Below are 21,899 nucleotides of genomic sequence, written 5' to 3' on the forward strand. Positions count from 1 at the left end.
TACTCTCTGTGATATAGACCTATGAAGTGTCTGCAGTACATCGCATGTGTTTGCAAAGTGATTTGCATGTATATATATAAAAAAAAACACACTCAAAAACCTTTAGAATAATCTCAAATTATTTTGTGAATCAGTACTTAATTATCTTAATTTTTCTGAAACTAAAGCCCATAGTTGTAATTGTGTTGGCAAGCTCCTATGGTTATCTTCTTCTTTTCAGAATCATGCCCAAGGAGGAAAGAAAGTGATACATACTGATGAATGGCGCAAAAGCTCCGTGGAGGAAAGGCTGGAATATGCTCTCATAAAGGTGAATCTGTGCAGAAAATTGTCCTGCCCAAACAGATGTATAATTCCAGCTCTTAAACTATAATAGACACCCTTGGCTTAAAAATTCCTCTGCTGCTATTCTTTTTTAAAAATACATTAATAATGAACACTTTACTAATTAAATACATTAATTAAATATATTAACAGAGAGTTGTGGTGATTTTCCTTTAAGCTTCCTAAGCTGAATGAAGTCTTTGACCCTTAGTATTTTTTTCTCGTAGTGTTGGTGGAACATTTTCTTCATGTTGTTTTTACTTTCCAGTGTATTGTATGGTGTTTTTTTTTTTCTTGTGTTGTATTTTGTTTTTTAATGGTATTGCACTGGGTAACATTAGTGCTGAGGGAGCTGTCCTTGTGTAAATGCGTAATTCTGTTATGACATAGTTGAAAAACAAACAGACCCACTTATACTGGGGACTATTGATTTAAATAACTTTGTTCCGTAAAACTATGGTTTTTTGTTTCTCAAGAAAACCTATTTTAAATACAGATTAGAGGTATTCTTAGAGTAGTAATATCTAAAGTTATCTGTGTGTATATTGATTGTGATTTTTTTTCAGCATAAAGACAACTAAATATAAGAATACAAGTTGTATTTTTAGAAAGATGAAAGCTTTTACTTTCCCCCCCCCCAGGGCATTGAGAAGTATGTCACTGCAGATACAGAAGAAGCGAGATTAAATCAGGAAAAATATCCTAGGCCTCTAAATATAATTGAAGGACCTTTGATGAATGGCATGAAAATTGTTGGTGATCTTTTTGGTGCTGGGAAGATGTTTCTGCCTCAGGTAAAGACAACATGACGTGATGTACTTTCTGATTTGGCAAAAACTAACATTGCAAAATGTAGCCAAAGCATTCTATGTTGTCTGTCGTTTTCAGATACAGCTCTCGAATTGTGAAGATTCTGACAGTGCTAGGAAGTGGCCTCATTTCTTCTGTACTTTGGAACTTGAATTTCTTTATATAGTTTTATATATTTCTTTCCTTTCTCTCTGTGTTTTTGCTTTATTTGAAATGTAGTTTTAAATCTAGATGCATGAAAATAGCAAATGAAGAAAAAAAAAATCTAAACTCACTTGATTACCATCAGGCTGCTCTGGGTAGCACCTTCTAAGTCTGGGCCTGTTAGTAGCTTTTCATTCAGTTGTGAGTGATCCAAAGGACTGCATTGTGAAAGCAAGTGTCGTATGTAGGCCACTAGCCCAGTAGGGCCAGCAGTCTGTTGCTAAAGAATGCCCCGTAAAGCTGGGATCTGGGTTTACAAATTAAGTTTTGTTGATTGTTTGAATGGGTTTAAAAGAAAGCTATGAGGAACTTTAGATTATTCCTATATCTGATCTTTATTGCTGTTTCTTTCCTCCTCCGTTTATCTGTGCAGGTGATAAAATCTGCTCGAGTTATGAAGAAAGCAGTTGGCCACCTTATTCCCTATATGGAAAAAGAAAGAGAGGAAAAGAGAGCTGAACAGGGCAGCACAGAACAAGAGGCAAGACAGTCCTTTATGCAGTAACTCTTTTGTAACATGCTGTGACAAAAATTGAAATTATTTTTTGCTAATGGTATTTATTCAGCTTTTATGCTGAAAAGTTGATCCAGTCATATGGAAACTGCCAATTTGGGCTTAATATTGTAGTTGGTCTGAAATGTACGAAGTACGCGTTTTGTGAAACTTTGCTTGGTGTGTGCCTAACCTGTTGTCAGAAGTTTCATGATGCTAAAAGCTTTTGTAGGCCCTTGATTCTGGTGTTACTTAACTTTTTGTGCTTTTGTAGACATTTAATTGTAGTATTATTTATTTATAACATTTTTAACATGGATTGTAGCAAATTATGCCAACTGATGCCATTTGCCCTTGGTAAACTCTAGAACTCACTTTTGAATGTTCAAAGCCTTTTAGTGTGTTTCTCTTTTTCCAGCTCTTCCCCCTGAACATTCTCCCAGCTAAACAAACCAAATTCTTTTTTTTAATAGATATGTTGCAAGACCTTTTGTTATAATAGAATAGTATTCTCATTTTATGTGTAGCTGTGACCAAGTGGTGGGTGACAAATGTTTTACGAAAAACAGGATATGAATATAGTGGTCTTTTCATACATAATTTTTCCCCCAGTTTCTGAATACCGCTTGTACTACAGTACAGGAGATACACAAGACATAACATAGAAACAGAAATATACAAATGACACAAATAAAAGACTGTTCATAACTGAGTAGGTAGTAGCTTCCCAGAGAGGGTTGTGGTTGTTATGAATAGCATATAAATCTTCAGTGTCTTATGACTGGGAAACAAAACAAACAAAAAAAGCCCATAAAACCTAGAACTTATAAATGTGTGTAATACACAGTGATTTCTCCGCTCCATCCAGCACTCAGCCCATTGATAGGACAAGGGTCAGCAGCATTCCATTTTGAAAGTTGTACTCAAGGAAAATGCATGAACTAATGAAAGGGTCTCGGAAAAGAGCATTAAGAATGATCAGAAGTGTAGACAATGTAATCTGCAATGAAAGTGTGGGAGTTTGGTTGCATTTGTTTGCCTTCAGACTTACATACCATATAGTTTTCATATTCTAGACATACCTGCAGAAAATAAAGTGGTAAAGTTTTCTGCATTCTATCAGGAGTAAATGGGGCTTAAATTTCAGTGAAAAGATACTTAAGTTAGATTGTGGTAGGAAGAAAATGTGATGGTATTGAAGCATAACAGTATATTGCCTCTGAAATTTAAGAGCTTTTTCCAGTGACTTACTACATGGAGAAGCTTCAGGAGGGCATCCAGCCAGCCCTGGTTCTAGCTGAGGCCTTATTAGTGTCCAAGTATCTGACATTCTGCAGCACTGGGCCTTTTGGTTTCCGTATTGACTTGTAAGATCATTTTTGTCCTGTAATAAGTCTTGTATTTACATTGTTTTATCAACTATTCCCCATTTTACATTTTCTTTCTTTTTTTCTTTCCTATATGCTGTGCTTGGCAGCCCTATTACTGAATTCCTACTGCTTTCAAATGCTTATTCAATTTGTCAAGTTGATCTTGAATCCTACTATCCTTCTATTCTTCCACATAGTCTCTCCCCTCCCTTAATACCATCCATATATTATCCAATGCATAACATTGCAGGTAATTTTAGGTTGCTGTTGAAAATACCAAACGATTTTCAGATTCAGATTTCTTTATGGTGTTTACTTTTTGACAACCGACTGGTGGCAATTCCTCTGTGAGAAAAGTTTCATCAGCTACCTGTACATATACTTGAAGTAATTTCTTCCAAATTTGATTAATGGAGTATGTGATAGGAGCATTGGAACACAAAGATACAGGACATCCCTTGTTTTTCTGTACTAACAAGATTGTATGTGGTAGAAATGAGTTCAGAAGAAATGAACAAAATCCATTCTTCAAATACTAATCTCTGCTTTACTGTATTTATGTGATAGGTTCAGTTTTGATTGTTAAATATTTTTCTTCCACTCTCGACTTTGTCAGACTATGAAATTTATGTTTAGTGTGCAGTAACTCCTCTCTAGTCCTGCGGAACATCACATTGTGTTCATGAGTTCTCAGAGGCAATACCTTTTATCATAATCTGGTATTTAGCACAAAAAAAAAAAAAAGTCAGAGTCTAGAGAATAGGGGATATTTATGTGTTTTCTTTGTCTTTCTTTCTGTGGATTTTTGAATGGTTCCTAATTCCTCTGTTAAAATCATTTTACAGTATATCTTCCCATTTGCTGTGGATCTGCTGAATGCTTGTCAAACATGAATGTAATGAATCCAACTAGCATTTTATAAAGAAAAATGACCTGATAATCAATCCTGACTATTTTCAATGGAAGGAGAATGCCTAGTCTCTTTTCTGGTTGTAAAGATGGTGTCTTCTCTCTAATACATCAAGCAGATCTGTTCTCTGCTGTCATGAGTCACTTTTCTATGCGTCATCTCTCTCCTGCTCGTGCTGTTCTTTATTTTAATGCAGATGACAATGCTGGTACTTGGCACCTTCTGGCTTGTTCTGGGGATATTTGAAGTCAGTGAAAATCATTACCCTATTGCCTCCATGGGCAGGGGATTAGGACCTACTGTGGTACTTAGTTCTCTGGCTAAAAAATGGGAAGTGGAATCTGAGAGGTCCTCAAAAATATAGCAAGAGATGATGGTGAGGTATTGTGTGAGCCTGAAGAGGGCAGGAGGGAAAAAAGTAGGGCCTCTGTCCTCTGCTTTCTCCACCTTGTGTTGAGGAGGGGTTTGGTCTTCCTCTGTGAATGTTTTTGTCACTGCAGAGAAAACTGGAGAGAGAGAAGAATCAGCTGTATTTATCCCCAAATTTAGATGTGGAGTCAGAGGAAAATGATTTGCAGACTCTGGTAGCTGATCTGTCTGATATTACCCAGACTACTGTAACCTCCAAGACAGTTCTGGTCCAAGACTGCCAGAAAATGCGAAGTGTTGATAGTTACATTTGAGGATAAATAGCTGTGGCTGTGGATCTCTATCAAGATCAAAAAAAGAAGCCCTTTGGATGTGTGCCCAGAACTTGAGGACCTCCTTGCTTGAGACAATTGAAATCACAGTGTGCCCTAAATAGGGTTTATTTAAAATACTGTGTGCTCTGGCCCATGTTGTTTGCTGCTCAGCACACATTTTCCCTCTTCTGTATAAATCCTCCCCCCCCCCCCCCCTTTTTTTTTTTGCTTATGTATAAATTGATAGTTAAATTATCAGTTGTTATTGGGGGCAGATCTTTTTTTCATCCCTTAGCCCTTCATTGATGTTTCTAGTTTTCTCTTACATTCTAGAAATTTATTTTGAGATGCAACATTTTTCATTGCACAGGGATGGCTGACTTGCATCCCTTTCGCTTTCTCGGTTTCCTGGTCTTTTGTAAAACAGGAACACTGGGCAGAGGATAGTAAATAATGTTTAGTAAACAGCAGCATTGGTGAGAATTTCCAGGGTCCTAACAAATGTATTAGGACCATGGGAAATGCTGATATCAGTCTTGGTAATATGTAAAGGTATTTCTTCCCCCAGAAAATGGCAATTACAGAAGGCAATGTAGAGTCATGAAGTAGAGAGCTACCTGATAGTGTCAATGAATATGACATGCTTTGTAGAAGAGTCTTCTTCCCCAGTTCTGCCATCTGCCAAGGAGATGAGATACTGACTGGAAAAGTGGTTGTTTGAAAACAGAAAGTGCTCAGGTTTCCACTTGAATTAAATTCTGTGCAATTCAAGTAGTCTGTTACTTGGGTCTCATCAAGCACCAACTCAAATGTGGTATTGTGATAAAATGGAGGTGCTCCAAATGGCAACACTAACGACACCACTAAAAACCTATCATGAAGGGTCTTGTCCTGCTGGAGAATTGCTGTAGAGAAGATCGGCCTTTGTGCTGCTGGCAGGGCCTCTTTGTCAGGGCTGAATGCTGTCTGACCTAGGATCAGTCTGTGGTGGTGCACCTTCCCTTCTTCAAGATTGTTTTTCCAGCTTGTTTGTTCAGCTTGGGCAGTCCAAAATAGCCTGATGAGCACATTGAAATGTGTTCCTTGCTATTTTTGTTGCATAAAAAATTAATCTCTTTTGCTTTTCCTAATTCCTGTCATTCCTCTCAGTGTTGCATTGGAAGATTACATTTGATGCATGACCAGGCATGTGATCGTGAACCTTCGTTACCCTATTGTTCTAAATATTTAAACTGTTTATTGGTGAGGAATAGAGGAGTTCAGTTATGGCACTACACGGAGTGCTATTCAGATGTGTTTTTTTCATGATTTTGTTGTTTTTTTTTTAAATGTATTTAAATAGCGTGCGCTTGAATTGCATGAGTATTTCTTGTGCGAATTTTTATTACCTGCATCTTTTAAGATAGCTTTTAATATTGGATATATTACCTCTGCTGATCCCTAGGGAATGCTGAGGCTTCTGAGTAATTTAACTTGTGTGCTATTTGCTCAACTTTCAGGATCCTTACAATGGTACAATAGTACTAGCAACTGTGAAAGGCGATGTACATGATATCGGCAAGAACATTGTGGGAGTTGTTCTGGGCTGCAACAACTTCAGGTAAAGAGACTAAAACTAGGTAGCTGGGAACATAACCGTATTAAGGCTAACTTACTCATATACTAGGCTGGCTGCAGCTGTGGTGATAATAGAGGTGGGCATTTACTGGGAACTGGCCTGTTACCCTAGTTGTAGTAGGAAATGCCGATCATACCACCTATTACTAATGTGGAGGCAAGAGGGAATATAACGTCTTTCTGTAATGCCCTAATAAACTGGCATCTGAGATGAAAACAATTGAACTGAAATATAGGTCAGAGCATGAGTTTTTGCACGTAATATTAGTTAAATATAAGTTTAATGTCTTAAACATAGAAGATTAATACCTGGAAAAAACCACACAGGATAACTGTATTAAGCAAGACTGCCTGTGTGCTTTGCGGTGTGTTGGGAAAAAGCAAGTCTTGTAACGTTCTGATGAACCTCTTAGTATGTTTTTCAAGCTGTTTGTTAACGACACGGTTTTAAACTCACGGTGGTATGTTTTCGTAATTAAGAGATGAGATTCTAATCCTAATTCTGTGTTTCAAAAGTTGGGACTTCAAGACAAGTCAGTGCTTTCAAGTCCTAATATACGTAATGCAGGGTTGACAGCAGTGTTGGAATGAATGGTCGTTTCCATGAGTCCTTTGTCAAGTGTCTGTCAAATGTTGTGCAGAACTGAATGCTTTGGAACTGTCTTATCACTCATTCATTTTGTTTTGTTTTTGACTTGTCTATAACTTGTTCTTTAAAAAAGAGCCAAATTGTCTCTTGTTTTAAAAACACAAATGGCTGAAGCCAGTACCAGTGTTGTGTATATGTAGTACATTCATCTGCTTTCTTGAGCTTTTATTTTTTTTAAACATAGTGAACTGAAGCCATGGTGCTTTCTGTCGCCATGGTCATGAGTGAGACTGAATGAAGCCAGAAGGCTGGCATGGCTCACTTGGAAAAAAACAAAAACAAACCCAATCAACCTTGACAATGGCTAGGGCTAATAGGAATAGAGCACTAGCAAGGGAAGTGCAGTGTCTCATTTCATAAAATACAGGCTTTAGTAAGACAAAAGAAACTTGATGTGAATCAGTTTATGTTCCTGACATAAGGTATGATATCCACAAAACCTTTTAGTATTGCCTGAATGACTTCAAATGAAAAAAAATTACTCAAAACCAAAACCACCCTCTTGCACTTGAATTTTCTTATCAACTGTGTCATCTGGAACTCTGTATTGAAATTTTTTCCAGACCCACAGGTGTTTCTTATATTGCAATTCCCAATCGAGGTCTTGAGAGAAACACAATCTCAATTTTAACTTCAATATTAGGTTAGCCATTTATTGTAAGAGCAATATGTTTGCCCTTTAACAGAACTATTTGACTACTTTTTTAAAGAATCTTGTGTCATCTCACTTCTTTTCACAGAGTTATTGATTTAGGAGTCATGACTCCATGTGATAAGATATTGAGAGCTGCTGTTGAGAACAAAGCAGGTATAGAGAGATTTCATTAGTACTCCTGGCTTATTTAATTTTAAACCCCACTTGCTTTTTTTTTTTTTTTTTTTTTTTGGCTACTCATTGCATTTCTATGCTGTCAGTGGTTTGGTCAGACTACCTTAAAGTAAATGAAAATTTTTGTGTTAACAGTAGCAAGTATTTAGTATTTAGCACTTCTGTGAAACTTAGCCCAAGGAACTGAAAATCTGCATTAAAAGGACAACTCCAGGAGAGATATTTTAGCACTTGTTTTACAGATGGATAAATGGAAACTTGGAAAGGTTAACTAACTTTGTGTTGGATCTTAAATCAGTAGAAGAACTTGGCATTCAGCCTGCTAAAGCAAGGAGTGTGAAAAACAAAATGTATTGTTCTAATAAAAAATGAACTTTCTTTCTGAACCAAGCTATAGTTTCTGTGAAACAGTCTATTGCATTTTGGAAAATATTTGTATGGATCAGAGGTGGTGAAGTTTGAAAGCATTTGCTGTTTTGAAGAGCAAATGTTATAATTTCTGTGCTGATCTTCTGAGGTTTAGAGTTTGCTAATCAGAAGCATTGTATATTTATTGTGAAACTAGAGCAGTAGGTGTCCAGCAGCTGTGAAGACTGTTTGAGAAATGTCTTAAACTGAGGATTCAGAATCAACTTTCATTCTTAGAAAGCTTTTACTTTCTAATTAAGTAAAACTTGGCTTCTAGGTTAGAGATTACCATGCTTTCTATTTCACTTTTTTTTTTATCTGATGCGTGAAGATAGAAATTAAATGCTTCCTGTAATAATTTGTATGTAATGCTAGAATGGATTTACTAAACATTTTGTGTATATGTTTGTAAATTTGCAATAGATATAATTGGCCTGTCTGGTCTCATCACCCCTTCTTTGGATGAAATGATTTTTGTCGCCAAGGAAATGGAGAGATTGGCAATAAAGATTCCTTTGCTGATTGGAGGAGCAACTACTTCTAAGTAAGATATATCCATTGGGAAGATGGGGAATGTGTATGAAAATAGTGCTAACTAGGCAGAGAAACCTATGACCATTTCTTCCTTCCTTTTCCCTCCTTTTCCCTCAACACGTATACTGGTATGTGTTTACTTGAGAGTGAATGTTTGGGACTTTATTCTAAGTGAAGGGCGTAGGGAAGCCCTTTCTTCATATCATTTTCGTGTCTGTAGGGCATTGCAGATTAAGAATTATTGTCAAATTAACATTGTTAAACAATTTTGTAAAATTTATTTGTAGAGATAAATGTAGCTGGCAGCAGAAATTTTGTTTTGGATATGGGAATAATTTTATTATATATATTCATACCTTGTATTCAGAAATAATTTTATTCATTCGAACTCTGCATAAATATATACTTGTACATATGCCCAGATGCACAGAACTTCTACAAAATACGTCAAGTAAAAGGATTCTTTATGGAAGATTGGACTGGTAATATATATTTAATTTTACTTGCACAGTTTTAAGTTTAACTTTGTGTGCATTCTGAAGGTTGTGTATGTTAGAGCTTGGTAAGGAAGAAACATCTGTATTTATTCTCTGAAATGGGAAGACATTTGTAATGAGTAGACCATACATACTTGGAAAGGTGGAAAATTAGATGATTTTGAAAGAGAGGCTGGATTCTGAATACAGAATCTACACAGTGAAGTTTCATCTTATCTTACTATAATGATGTTTCTGTTATTACTATATCGTTAAATTCAAATGCTGACAAATAATGGTAATGGTATTATTATGGTAATAGATTAAAAGAAAAAAAAAGGATACAGTACCACTGTAGGACTATGCCGTTTCTTTTGTCTGCTCCTATCAAAGTTAAAGATACAGTATCTTTTTTTTTTTACTAAAGATCAGAAATGCACCAACAAATTAAGGTAATCCAGGACAGTTGGTTACATAGCTGTTGCATAGTCATCAGTAACTTTGATGTTCAAGTGTTTTAAACATCTGACACCACCTGAAGGAAAAAAAGGCACTTAGGCCTCAGTTCAGGACTGCTAACTTTAATTTGAACAGATAAATACTATTATACAAAAATGATCCTGAGTATTTCAATGAGTAGGATTGGAATATGAGTATATGTTAAATTAATTGGGAGTTTTTTATGCAAATGAATTGGCTGACCTAGAAGTTGCAAATTTATTCTATTTATTGACACCTGGCAGAATTCCTTCTTCAGGTGAGTACACAGAGCCTCTGGTTCTGAAGTACAGTATCATGGAAATTTAAGCAATCATCACTGCATTACATTAACGTTAATTCACAGATCGAAAAGGTAGGGTGTGGGAGGGGAAAAGACAAGCAAAAAAGATATATATATATATATATATATATATATATATATATATATATATATAATTACAGTTTTTGTTAGCTTAGTTTGGAATATTCTCTTTGAAATTTTTGATATTCAGACTAACTAGTTAATGACTTGTCAGCTGGCAAGACAATGTAAGTTGGCACATTACTTATGAAGCATTCTGATACTCTGAAGTAAAGAGTTTGTATACCTATTATTAAAAATCTGTGCTTAATCATCCCTGCATAGCAGATGGATGCTTTCTTGTTTTGAAGATCTGGATTATGCATTATGTCAGGATTTTTTTCACCGTGCGTTTTGTATTTTTTTGTTTGTTTTTGATTCAGTTGTAAAATGCTCAATCTCTTTCTTTTTCATTTAAGAACACACACAGCTGTTAAAATTGCCCCCCGATATAGTGCACCTGTAATTCATGTCCTGGATGCATCCAAGAGTGTTGTGGTTGTAAGTTCTAATTTCCTACTTTTCTGTTGCGCCTCTCATCCTTTCCTCTTAAGATTCGATATTATGGCAGAAAACTGGAGAGGCACTGCAAAGACCAATTTCTAAACTACTGTCACTTCAGCAAATTTTTTGCTGCTGCTGGGTTATCTCATCAAACTTAATTCACTTATTGTCATTGGATACCTTTATTTACATGCCAATTTCTCTAGTGATGGTGGAATGATTCACTCTGAGTCCTTGACTGTAGTTCTGAGATGTTTTAAAATGAGGAGTGGTGTAGTTAGATGTGATCTGCTGTTCTCTCTGTTTTGGGTATATTGCTGCAGTTAGTGATACGGCAACAGGAAAACAGTACTATGAAATGGCTGACTGGTGTTTTTTGGAATAGATGCTTTCTATTAGACAAATGAGTAGTCTTAGTGGGGAAAACACATGCTGGAAAGAAGTAGGGCAAGCTGTGTTATTTCTCTGACTTCAGCCTCTAGGATCTTGGAGTATCCTCATGCTGGGCTCTGCTAGTGCTAACTGTGTAGGAGGGCATTATTCTTGCTAATAATCATACTCTTAAATATATTTTGAATCTAGTTTGCAGTTCAGTGGTAAGACAATTTAGTATTGTCAAGTGTAATTGTGTAAGGTTAATGGAAACTAGATTATTAAAGACAGATAGCTTAGTCTGAAATTCTCACTGTGTCATTACTATAATATCTTACAGTATGTACTTAGTGCATTCTCATTTCTTTTTTTCAGTGCTCTCAGCTCTTAGATGAAAGTGTAAAAGATGATTTCTTTGAAGAAATATTAGAGGAATATGAAGAAATTAGACAAGAACACTATGAGTCTCTCAAGGTACAAATATAATTAATTTAGCTTCTTGTTTGGAGTGGCTAGTACTTGTATTATTACTAACTCTGAGTTTCAACTCTTTATGAAGACCTTGAGGTATACTTGTGTTGATTATGAAATAAAATTTTCTGGCCTGTAAGGGAAAATTCTTCATGGCTCTAACATACAGTTGGCAAATTCTGGATTGTCCTCAATGGACAGTCAGTGGTATCTAGGACATCTCCTTGGGGCTGGCAGTCACATCAGTTTAACCAGTCTAAAGGAGAATGGTGCGCTCCTAGGGTAGTAGCTTAAAACAGGAAAATACACTAAGGTAACTGAAGTAGCACTGGTTGCTTTTGGTGATGCCATGCTGTATTCTGAGTATTTCTCACTACCAAATTTTCCTATTGTGTTTGTGTTGTTTTGGTTAGGGATCTGAGCAATGTCAAAGTAGAGAGCTGGGGCTGCAATTTTAGGAGAGTGAAGAGAAGGAAGGAATGAAATGCAGAAATGGATGGCACAAATTAACAGTATTAAGCTGTTAGTAGAAGCATGTCTGATGCTTCTGAGGTTGTCTTGTAAAGAAACAGAAACACTTGGTCCATGCAAGTTTAAGACCATTTTTGCATAGGGAACCAGTAAACCAAGATGAGATCAGTGAGGTTTGCAGTGAGTTCAGCTGGGAGTTGGTGGAACTGAAAATACATTTTTGTAAGAATTGACCTGAAGACATCTTTGAATAAAACTGTATGATCACTATGATAGTTACAGTTTGTCCGAAAGGTAAGTGGTTTTATAAAAGTAACCTTAATGTTCATACAGGAAAGAAGATACTTGTCTCTACAGCAAGCTAGGAGAAAAGGTTTCCATAATGACTGGTTATCAGGACATAAACCAGGTCAGTTTAGTTGTTGATTTTACTGTGTCTTTAATTTTTATTTATTTTATATATACGTTGAATAATACATAAATTGATAAAGCTTCATTAAACTTCAGACTTCAGTAGCACTGTGTTAGAAATAGTGTAACAATTCGAATAAACTTGTGTCTGTTTGAGCAGATTTTTTTTTGTTCAGTCTTGCTGTCCTGTCTCAACTTTATATTTTTCATAGTATTCAAAAAAAAAAACCAACAAAAAGACTTAATAACAAGTTGGAAAAAAAAAAAAAGCTAAAACAGAATTTTCCATAATACCATACAATGAAATATGAATCTAATGCACCCTTTCCAAAATAATGTTGGACTGGCTCATATGCAAACATTATGTACCACACTCAGGCAATGCCAGTTGTGACACAGCACTTGTATTCAATTCCCCCTTACATTTTAAAGGAAAAAGAGGTACAAATCATTTTCTGTCCATCCCGCTACCAGTTTCTCTACCAGTTTTATTTTTAATACTAAACACTAGAATTACAAATGGCATTGCCCAAGAAGTTGCATCCTGTAGTGGCATTAACAGTTGACTGCTTTCTGTCACTTCGTTTACAAGGGGTGTGTTAATCCCTTAGTAGGCAGCTAAGACCTAGTCAGCTGCTTGCTCACTTGTACCAAGTGGGATGGGGAAGAGAATCTGAAGGATAAAAGTGAGAAAACTTGTGGGTTGAGATGAAGGCAATTTAACAGGTAAAGCAAAAATGGTGTGCAAGCAAAGCAAATAAAGAATTCATTTGCTGCTTCCCATCAGAAGGCAGATGTTCAACCACTGCCACGAAAGTAGAGTTTTATCACATAGAACAGTTGCTTGCAACTGCAAACACCATAATTCAGGATGTCTCCCCTTCCTCATTACCCCGACTTTTATTACTGAGCTTGATGTCATACACTGTGGAAAATTTGTTTAGTCATATAGGGTCAGCTGTCCTGGCTGTGTCCTTCCCAACTTCTTGGGCACCCCAGCCAACTTTCTGGCAGGGCAGCGTGAGAAACAGAGAAGGCCTTGGTGCCCTGTAAGTGCTGTACAGCAATAGCTAAAACATGGATGTGTTGCCAACACTGTTTTGGTCACAAACCTACAATATAGCACCATATTGGTCATTACAAGGAAAATCAGCTTTATCCCAGTGAAAACCAGTACAAAGACTCAAGAAGATGCTAATTTTCAGTAGCTCGTTTTGATAAAGGCCACGTTATGAAGTAGTGAACAGCGTAGACAAGTACAAAGCTTGTGGATACATCATAAAAGATCCATCTCTCTCTTTCACTTGTGTCTATGCATCTGAACAAGTGTGTGGTGGTTGCAAAAGCTCTTTCAAATTGCATAGTAATCAACAGAGCTATTTACAACACCATAGGACATAATATGTTTGCGTATAAAAAGTGGGATTTAAAATTATGAATGGCATGTGCCCATAAAATCTGGTAGGTGAGGATAGGTTGGTTATGGTCTTAGATTGAGTATTTTGTCTGATGAAATATGCTAAGAAGTCCAGTAGTGAGTAAGGATTAATTTATAGGAAAGAACAGAAGGCCTTGCATTTTTTGTTTTGGCTTTTTATGCTTTTTAAAAAATCCACGTAATAACTGTAAAGTATGGTATGACTTGGGAAGGATAGGGCACTAAAAATTACTTGGGAAGAGCTCAGTTGTAGTGATGGAAGCTACTCAGCATCAATTATGCTACACATATAAGAGCAATATTAAATAATTCCTTCATGAAAGATTGTACTTTTGATTCCTACAGTTAAACCAAAATTCATTGGTACAAAAGTCTTTGAAGATTATGACCTGAAGAGGCTAGTAGAATACATTGACTGGAAGCCTTTCTTTGATGTCTGGCAACTTAGGGGAAAGTATCCCAACCGGGGTTTCCCTAAAGTCTTTAATGATAAAACTGTAGGTAAGTATTGAATTTGCATTTACTTCATGCAGATAATCTTAACAGACCTATCATGCTGCATTAAGATTCTGAATGGTTTGATATACACAGGAGTGGTAAAAATACATGTAAACTTAAATGTCACTGAAATCATTTGTGTAAAACAACACTTACTGGCATATTGGCACGTGAGGCAGAAAGAGTGCTTAATCATATTTAGAATTCACCTACAAAATACAGGGCAGTATTTTAATGACAGAAAATGGTGACAGAGCAATTAACACATGTTCCTGTTAAGGGTGAAGATGTCAAGAAGGCTCTGTCTCTTTTTGATACTGAACTTTAGTAGGTGTTGAAATACGTGATGAAACTGCAGGTGTGACACAGAAATAAATGTTCTGGATTGGCTGCACTGTGGTAATGAGGTGCACACACATTTTCCCTGTTGCTCACTTCATTCTGCATCCTCTGCCTCTACTGGAATGGTGCTGGCTCAAACAATTGTTTTAAGATGTATATTTTTACAGTGGTATACACATAATTGTACTGCTATTGTTTATGCTGTAGCTGACACATTGTTGCGGTCATCAAAAAATTACCTGGAAAAGGAACCAATCTTCAGCAGTTTTTAAACCTGTTTAAACTGGTTGTGAAAGCACGTCTTTTCTAAAGGGTTCTCTTTTTTTTTGATAGGTGAAGAAGCAAAGAGAGTTTATAACGATGCTCAAAATCTGCTGAAAATGTTGATCAATCAAAAGAAATTACAAGCCAGGGGTGTGGTTGGATTTTGGCCAGCTCAAAGTGTTCAAGATGATATCTATTTATATGCTGTAGAAGAGGCAGTGGGATCTTCGGAACCGATAGCAAAATTTCATGGCCTGAGACAACAGGTACAATGACAGAACACTTGTTAAATAATGACTTTTTTTTTTCTGAATTGCAAGAATAGAGCACAAGCGTCCTAATAAAATCTGTGCAGAAAATAGGTGTTGTAATCTGTCTGCAGTCATCCTGACATTTCTTTCACTAGTAACATGGTTTTATTAGTGATGACCCAGGTTCTTGTAGTATTTGTAGTATTTTGTATTGCAGCGGTACAGAATGTTTTATGTATTTGACAGCTTTAGGTAATGGTGTGTTTTCTGTTCTCGTTTTAATACTTAAGCCATCTGAAAGCACTGTGCTGTATGTTTTCGTCACAAATTTTGTGCACTAAGTTAGAATCTAATGAGCCTTAGTTCTTTAATAATATCCCTGGATTCTGCTTTAAATGAGGCATTCTGCTTGGATGTGTTGAAGGTTAAAAATACCTTTAGTTATAATACTAGCAAAATAATGCTCAGTGAAGATAAATGTTTCTGGCAACTTACGTAAAATTCCTCTCGATTAAGAGGCAGTTTAGAATTAGTTTACTGCTAATTCTGCTTGTAAGAATAACTATTTTAAGTGTTTATGCTTAAATCATATATATGCTTGCATTTATTTTGATAGATCGAACATTTTCAACATATTCTACTACTTCTTCCGAACATTCCAATTTGGTGTCTTTATAGTTCACGTACGCAGTCATCAAACATTGGAGAAACAAATCTAACAAATACCTAAATTTCTGGAGTACAGTCTTCTATGAGGACAGTCTTGTGCCAATATTTCAAAATTGTACTAAGAAATACATGGCTTTAAGTTTATTCCAGCTTTTGGAATAGATAATCTATTGCAAGGAGGTGGATCTAGTAGACAGCCTATGGCAGATATTTATATAAACGGTTTTCACAAATGTTCAAGGAGGGCTGTTCCAGGGCCTTACTAACTAGTTAAACATTTTGATATCCCATGTAAATCAAGTTTACTACACTTTCTTTTCCTGGCCTTTTCCCAATGCTTTCCCAAGAAGACTGTGTTATTTGATTTTTTTTTCCTTTTTTTTTTTTTTTACATATTGGAACACTGTTATTTTCCTCATTCTTTTTTTCCTCATATGTTCCCAATTTAGTCAGGCTTTTCTCAAAGATTAAGAGTATTATTGTGGGTACCATTCTTTTGGACTCTATTTTAGCTACATGTCTTTCAGTCTAGCATACATAGTAATTCAGCAAAGGCTTCACCAGAGCATAATAGAAGAGAATAACTGTCTTCTGTTTGTTATATAAAACCTTCTTTTCAGAACACAGAGTTCTCTCCATGATGTTGGCACCATTAAGCGTGTGATGAAAACCTAAAAGTTGTAGATATGTTTAGGGTTTTCTTTAGCTATGATCATTACAAAAGAACCTTAATGTTAATATAGAGGTCATATACATAGGCAGAAAAATATTTCTTCAGTTTTATGGTACTTTCTGTAATCTAGTAATCTATAGAAACTGTTGAACGTACATCTTTGTTTTTCAGGAATTCTGTTGTTTTTTTTTTTGTATTTTTATTTATAATTTTTATGAAACTGCAGTTGGAAATTAGTTTAAAGCATTGTTAAACACTGAAACAGTGTCACAGAATAAGAAAACCAGGAGAGGATTTTTCAGCCAAGTGATAGCCATGAAATAACTTTCTTTGTAAGTTGGATACATTTACAAGTGGAATATATTCTACTCCCCGTGTTAACTTCCTATAAACCCCTTTGAACCTTGTTTGGGATTCAATTTACTGGTAATGATGGGTGAATTTTGTTTCAATTTGTATGTAGATAGCGTAAACCTAGACATGTTTTTTTTTCTGGACTACTGAGCACATGGTTTATAGGATAAGAAACTGTGAGTGTTTATAAACTCTCATGGGCGTTCCATAGTGGGAGTTGCTGAAGAATTCTGCAGTTTGCATAATTGGGATGCAAACTATCAACCAGCAGTTTTGTTAACAAATGTAGAATCTGACTGTAAGAGATGGAAAATTTGTCTTCTTCCCCAGTGGCTGGCACAAGACTGTTCCCTATTTTGTAATACATTGCAGAATAAGCTGTTAAATCTCACTAGCTGTAAATAGAACCAGAACATCTCTCTATATCTGCTCAACACAGCATCTCTCTCCTTTGACATTTGTTTTTTTTTTAGTGATCCAAACACCCTCAGAGGAACAGAGATGTTTTTTCTGTCTAATTTAAGGACAGGAAAGCTGTCATGGCTCAAAGACTAGATAGGTGTTTGTCAGAAACGTCTCAAGCCCTATAGTCTTGGTTTAGATCAAGAAAAAAAGATGGTTTAGATCGAGTGCACTTTTTTTTTTTAATGTTCTGATTTATTGCATTATTTTCTCTTTTTATTTTAGGCTGAAAAAGACTCTGCCTGCACAGATCCGTATTACTGTCTTTCTGATTTCATAGCACCGCTGGATTCTGGCATTTGTGACTACTTAGGCCTGTTTGCTGTGGCCTGCTTTGGTGTAGATGAGTTGTGCAATGAATATAGGAAACAGGATGATGAGTACAACATCATAATGGTAAAGGCGCTTGGAGATCGGTTGGCAGAGGTACGAGGTTTTGTCGTTTTCTTGCAAATTTTCTGTATACAAAGTTTGTTTGACAACTTGCTGTGTCATGTTTTAGCATAAGCTCAGACTGTTGCCTTTAATGTATGTTCTGCATTAAATCTGGAAGTGAACTGGTTCTACGGAACCTCTCTTGAGAGGTGAGTCCTCTTCAGAGACAGTGGGGAGTCTGCTGTCCATATGTACCAAGTGCAAAAGCAGCTCTGAGCTGTGTGTGAGAGTTTTGATTTAATACAATTTAGTACATTTTAATACAATTTAGTACATTTTAAAACAACACTATTAAAACTATTTTTAAACCTTGCTTTATCTACATGAGAATGCAAGTTTTGACCCAGGTAAGACCAACCAGTCCTGTCCCTTGTCCTACGCTACATCTATCTGCTTGCCTCCATGTTCACACATCAGTAACCACTATAAAATTTACAGGAATTTTGGAGCAAATGTGATTAGCTCTAGTTGTATATTTTAACCCATAAGAGTTGTGGAAATTATTATTTGATGCCATCCAAAGATATTTACTGAAGTGGAAATTTCTCCTGAAGGCAACTGTTGCTGACAAAGTAGTGTTAGCTGTAAAAGTAGGTTTATTAAAAAACAAAACCAACCAAACAAAAAAACAACTGTCACCTACTTTCAGTTGGAGGAAGATCCTCTGCTGAAAAAGAGCAGTAGCCCTTATTTGCATCTGATAATAGCACGGATGCCAGAAGGATGTGGCCTTCCACGGCTAGACCTGGAGCAGATACCAAAAATAATCAAGACTATTGTCTTTGGTGCTCTAATGATGTATCAGTACCATAACTAAATTAACTTTATCTTCTCTAGTTACTGCTCTAGCTTACCTCTTTGTTTACATAGGATTTTAAAGGAGGATCATCAAAAACCGCTGCCATCTACCAATAAGAGATTAAAACATCAGAATTACAAAAATAAGTACTGTATGTGAATTTTAATGCAATCAAATTTCTCAACTGTGCTATGATGACCCTTAAAAAAAATAATAAAAATTGCACTATATCCCAAGGCATTTGCTGAGGAGCTTCATGAAAGGGTTCGAAAGGAATTTTGGGCTTACTGTAGTGCCGAGCAGCTAGATCTCTGTGACCTACGCAGAATTAAATATGATGGAATTCGCCCTGCTCCTGGGTATCCAAGCCAGCCTGACCATACAGAAAAACTGACCATGTGGAAACTTGCAAACATCGAGGAAACAACAGGTAACTGGATCAACCTTAATAAGATTCTTAAGCAGCATTTGTGTGAATTAATGATTTTAATGCCAACAAAACAATGAATTGGGGTATGCAGAGCTGCATAAAAAATTGAACTAAAGTAGTTCTGGGAATTGCTGTCTTTGCCTTTTCATTGTTGTTTTTATTTTTCCTCTTTCAAGAAAAAAAATTTCAAAATACTGCCAGTGCTTTTGCTGAAGGAATTAGCAAAATCCTAATTAGCAGATTGCATGCAAACAGAGTTTTGCTACACTGAGAGAAAAACTCTACCATCCTTATGGCTGCAAGAAGACATTCCAGATATAAATAAAATAAAAACCAATTCAGCAATTTGTTTCCTGGACCACAGAAACCTTGAGATGGTAACTTTAAAAAAAAAAAAAAAAAGTAAGAAAGAAAGAAATTATATGTCTTTCTCTGATATTTTGTGTGTTGGACATTCCACTTCTAGCTCCACAATTCCAAAATACTTTCTGGTGCTTCAGAAGCTCTAGTTAACCATTTTCCAAAATGTCCAAGACTTTTTTTTTTGAAAACAATCTATACCGTTGCTCTACAGTAATGCTGTAATGAAAGTCTGCAATTTATTTGAAGCTGTATGTATTTTCTTTGGAATAGATAACAAATGAAAAATAGTTTTATGATTTTAGTTCATCTGAAAGCTTCTTGTTTTTTGTTTTCTTTTTTTTTGTTTTTGCTTAAAGTTGCCCAGCAAAAAAAAAGACTTTGAATTCAAGCTTATTGGTTCAGAGAACAAGAATGCTTTCATTTTTTCATTCTCTTTTCCAGGAATTGGTTTAACTGAATCACTAGCAATGACACCTGCTTCTGCAGTTTCTGGCCTCTACTTTTCCAATCCCAAATCCAAGTATTTTGCTGTTGGCAAGATATGTAAAGATCAGGTAACTTGCACTGTCCATTATGCTAGTGTTATAGCATTCAAAAACAACTTGTGATGAGATGATCCAAATTTTTTATGTCAACAGTAAAAGCTGGAGTTTATGAATTGTCATCATGTCTCTTCTCAGGTTGAAGATTATGCACTGAGAAAAAAATTGTCCGTGGCAGAGGTGGAGAAATGGCTGGGACCCATTCTGGGATATGATACTGAATAACTGTGGGAGACATCGGCAAGCATTTTCTTCTAATGGTCCATTTGCTAGAAGGAATAATGAAGTGGCATCTATTACCTTACATTGCTGCCCTTAGTATTTGTTGGAAATGGTTTGTTTTTGTCACTGGTCTGATCAAAAAAAAAGAAAAGAAAAGAAAAAATCTCAAACCAACAAACCAAACGAACTAAAATCCAACAAGAAAATCCTACTGAGAGGTTTTCTGCCATCCAGTATCCAGTATTTCATCTGATTGTTTCTAATTTTTGATCAAGGAACATATATTTCAGGTATGCCATGTACTTGGGACCATGAATGCATTGCAGGTCTCTTAATCATAGCAATATGCTTTTATTTGTATTTTTTGCACAAATACTCTAGCTGAGCAACTAGTTATAGGGTGAGATGTGGAAGTTGCACACCCCTCCTGTCTTTAGGAAGGCTTTGAAATGAGGGCCTAGTATTTGTCCCATTGGCTGTGGACATGTTGAACAGAGTTTGTCTTCTGTTATTTGAATGTGTTTTAGCAAGTCAAGGTCATACAGAAATATGATGCAATTTTTTTTCTGTGAAGTCAGGAAAAATTTTAAACTGAGTGACCAAGAACAACCAATGTACAAACAGATCTTTTTTATAAAAAAAAATAAACAACTGTCTGCTCCATATTTAGGGCTTGTACATAATGTTTTTCTCTTTAAATAATAACTCAGGTCTTTAATTTACTATGTGATGATGACTGTAGTTAAAACTATCAAAAGATATAATGTGGTGGAACAATATCAGGGATGCTGTATTATGATAAAACATAAATGAGATGTGTCCCCCTAGAAAACTCATGCTTACTTTCATCTGGCTACAGTCCATTTCTAGTCCATTTCTGTGTAAAGTGTAACAATACCTTTCTTCCTCCCTGTTTTATTGTGAGGATTAATTAATATTTAAACTTTTGTATGTGAAAAGTATGACAGAAGCACAACTGCTACTATTAACAGAGAGACAGAAAGCTTGGAGCTGACCAGTGTACAAACTTTAAGCTTATTTTAACCTGGATTTTAAAAGCAAATAATAGCAACACTACCATCAGTAACAGTTAATAGTGTAGGTTTATTTTCCAAATCTAAGTGAGCTAATTGTTCATAGCTGTTCATAATCCCCTAAAAGTGCCTCATGTATTATTTAAATGCAAATTTCTTAAAATATTATGTCAGGAAAATCCAGTTTTTCTGGTCTCTAATTGTAAAGAAAAGACCAATGTTCTATCTGTAATCCATTAATAGTTACATAATTTTTGTAATGGCATCTGACTTTATGCTAAAAGAATTATCTTGTATCAACAGTTTAATAAAGGTTAAGCTGTCAGTGGTGTTATCCTTTCTGAATTCTTTGAGTGGCAATAGAATGGACTGTAATCTGAAAAAAAGCCAAAATTAATATGCATTATTTTACTAAGAATCGAAAAGTATAAAAGCTCTTACAGGGTGCTTAAAGTAGTTGAGTAAGTGTGTTGTTAGATGCTTTAGAATCTCCTATCCTTTAATGACTTACAAAAGAAAAATAATCTCATTACATATTATGGGGTTTAAGATATGTCCTGTTCATCAGCTGATTCTTGTTGCCGAATTGCTGTTCCTCAGTAGAATGCTCTTTTAGACTGCCAAAATACTAGAAGCAATACAAAGTAAAATCTGATCTTAAAGTATGTAGCCTGTAAAAACTGAAATACTCTTTGCTTTCTTTTTCATACTTGTACCTTTGGTTCATTTAATTTTATGTTTGGAAT

At 35.7% G+C, this 21,899-nt stretch overlaps 1 protein-coding gene across 4 annotated transcripts in view; it reads left to right on the plus strand.

Moving 5' to 3' along the window:
• MTR (5-methyltetrahydrofolate-homocysteine methyltransferase) overlaps positions 1-21,478 on the plus strand; it is a 60,421-nt gene extending 38,943 nt beyond the window's left edge. For all 4 annotated transcript variants that reach the window (XM_038177013.2, XM_027453767.3, XM_072035586.1 and 1 more), the window contains 15 exons: positions 221-310; positions 966-1,118; positions 1,712-1,819; positions 6,294-6,394; positions 7,801-7,868; positions 8,721-8,841; positions 10,568-10,649; positions 11,400-11,498; positions 12,300-12,375; positions 14,161-14,316; positions 14,989-15,185; positions 17,554-17,754; positions 18,800-18,992; positions 19,797-19,909; positions 20,036-21,478. In XM_038177013.2, coding sequence (XP_038032941.2) covers positions 221-310; positions 966-1,118; positions 1,712-1,819; positions 6,294-6,394; positions 7,801-7,868; positions 8,721-8,841; positions 10,568-10,649; positions 11,400-11,498; positions 12,300-12,375; positions 14,161-14,316; positions 14,989-15,185; positions 17,554-17,754; positions 18,800-18,992; positions 19,797-19,909; positions 20,036-20,122 — 1,845 coding nt within the window. In that variant the 3' untranslated portion in view covers positions 20,123-21,478. The remainder of the gene's footprint in view (positions 1-220; positions 311-965; positions 1,119-1,711; positions 1,820-6,293; positions 6,395-7,800; positions 7,869-8,720; positions 8,842-10,567; positions 10,650-11,399; positions 11,499-12,299; positions 12,376-14,160; positions 14,317-14,988; positions 15,186-17,553; positions 17,755-18,799; positions 18,993-19,796; positions 19,910-20,035) is intronic.
• Positions 21,479-21,899: the final 421 nt, after the last annotated feature.

This window comes from Anas platyrhynchos, chromosome 3 (assembly GCF_047663525.1).
Source record: "Anas platyrhynchos isolate ZD024472 breed Pekin duck chromosome 3, IASCAAS_PekinDuck_T2T, whole genome shotgun sequence".
NCBI lineage: Eukaryota > Metazoa > Chordata > Aves > Anseriformes > Anatidae > Anas > Anas platyrhynchos.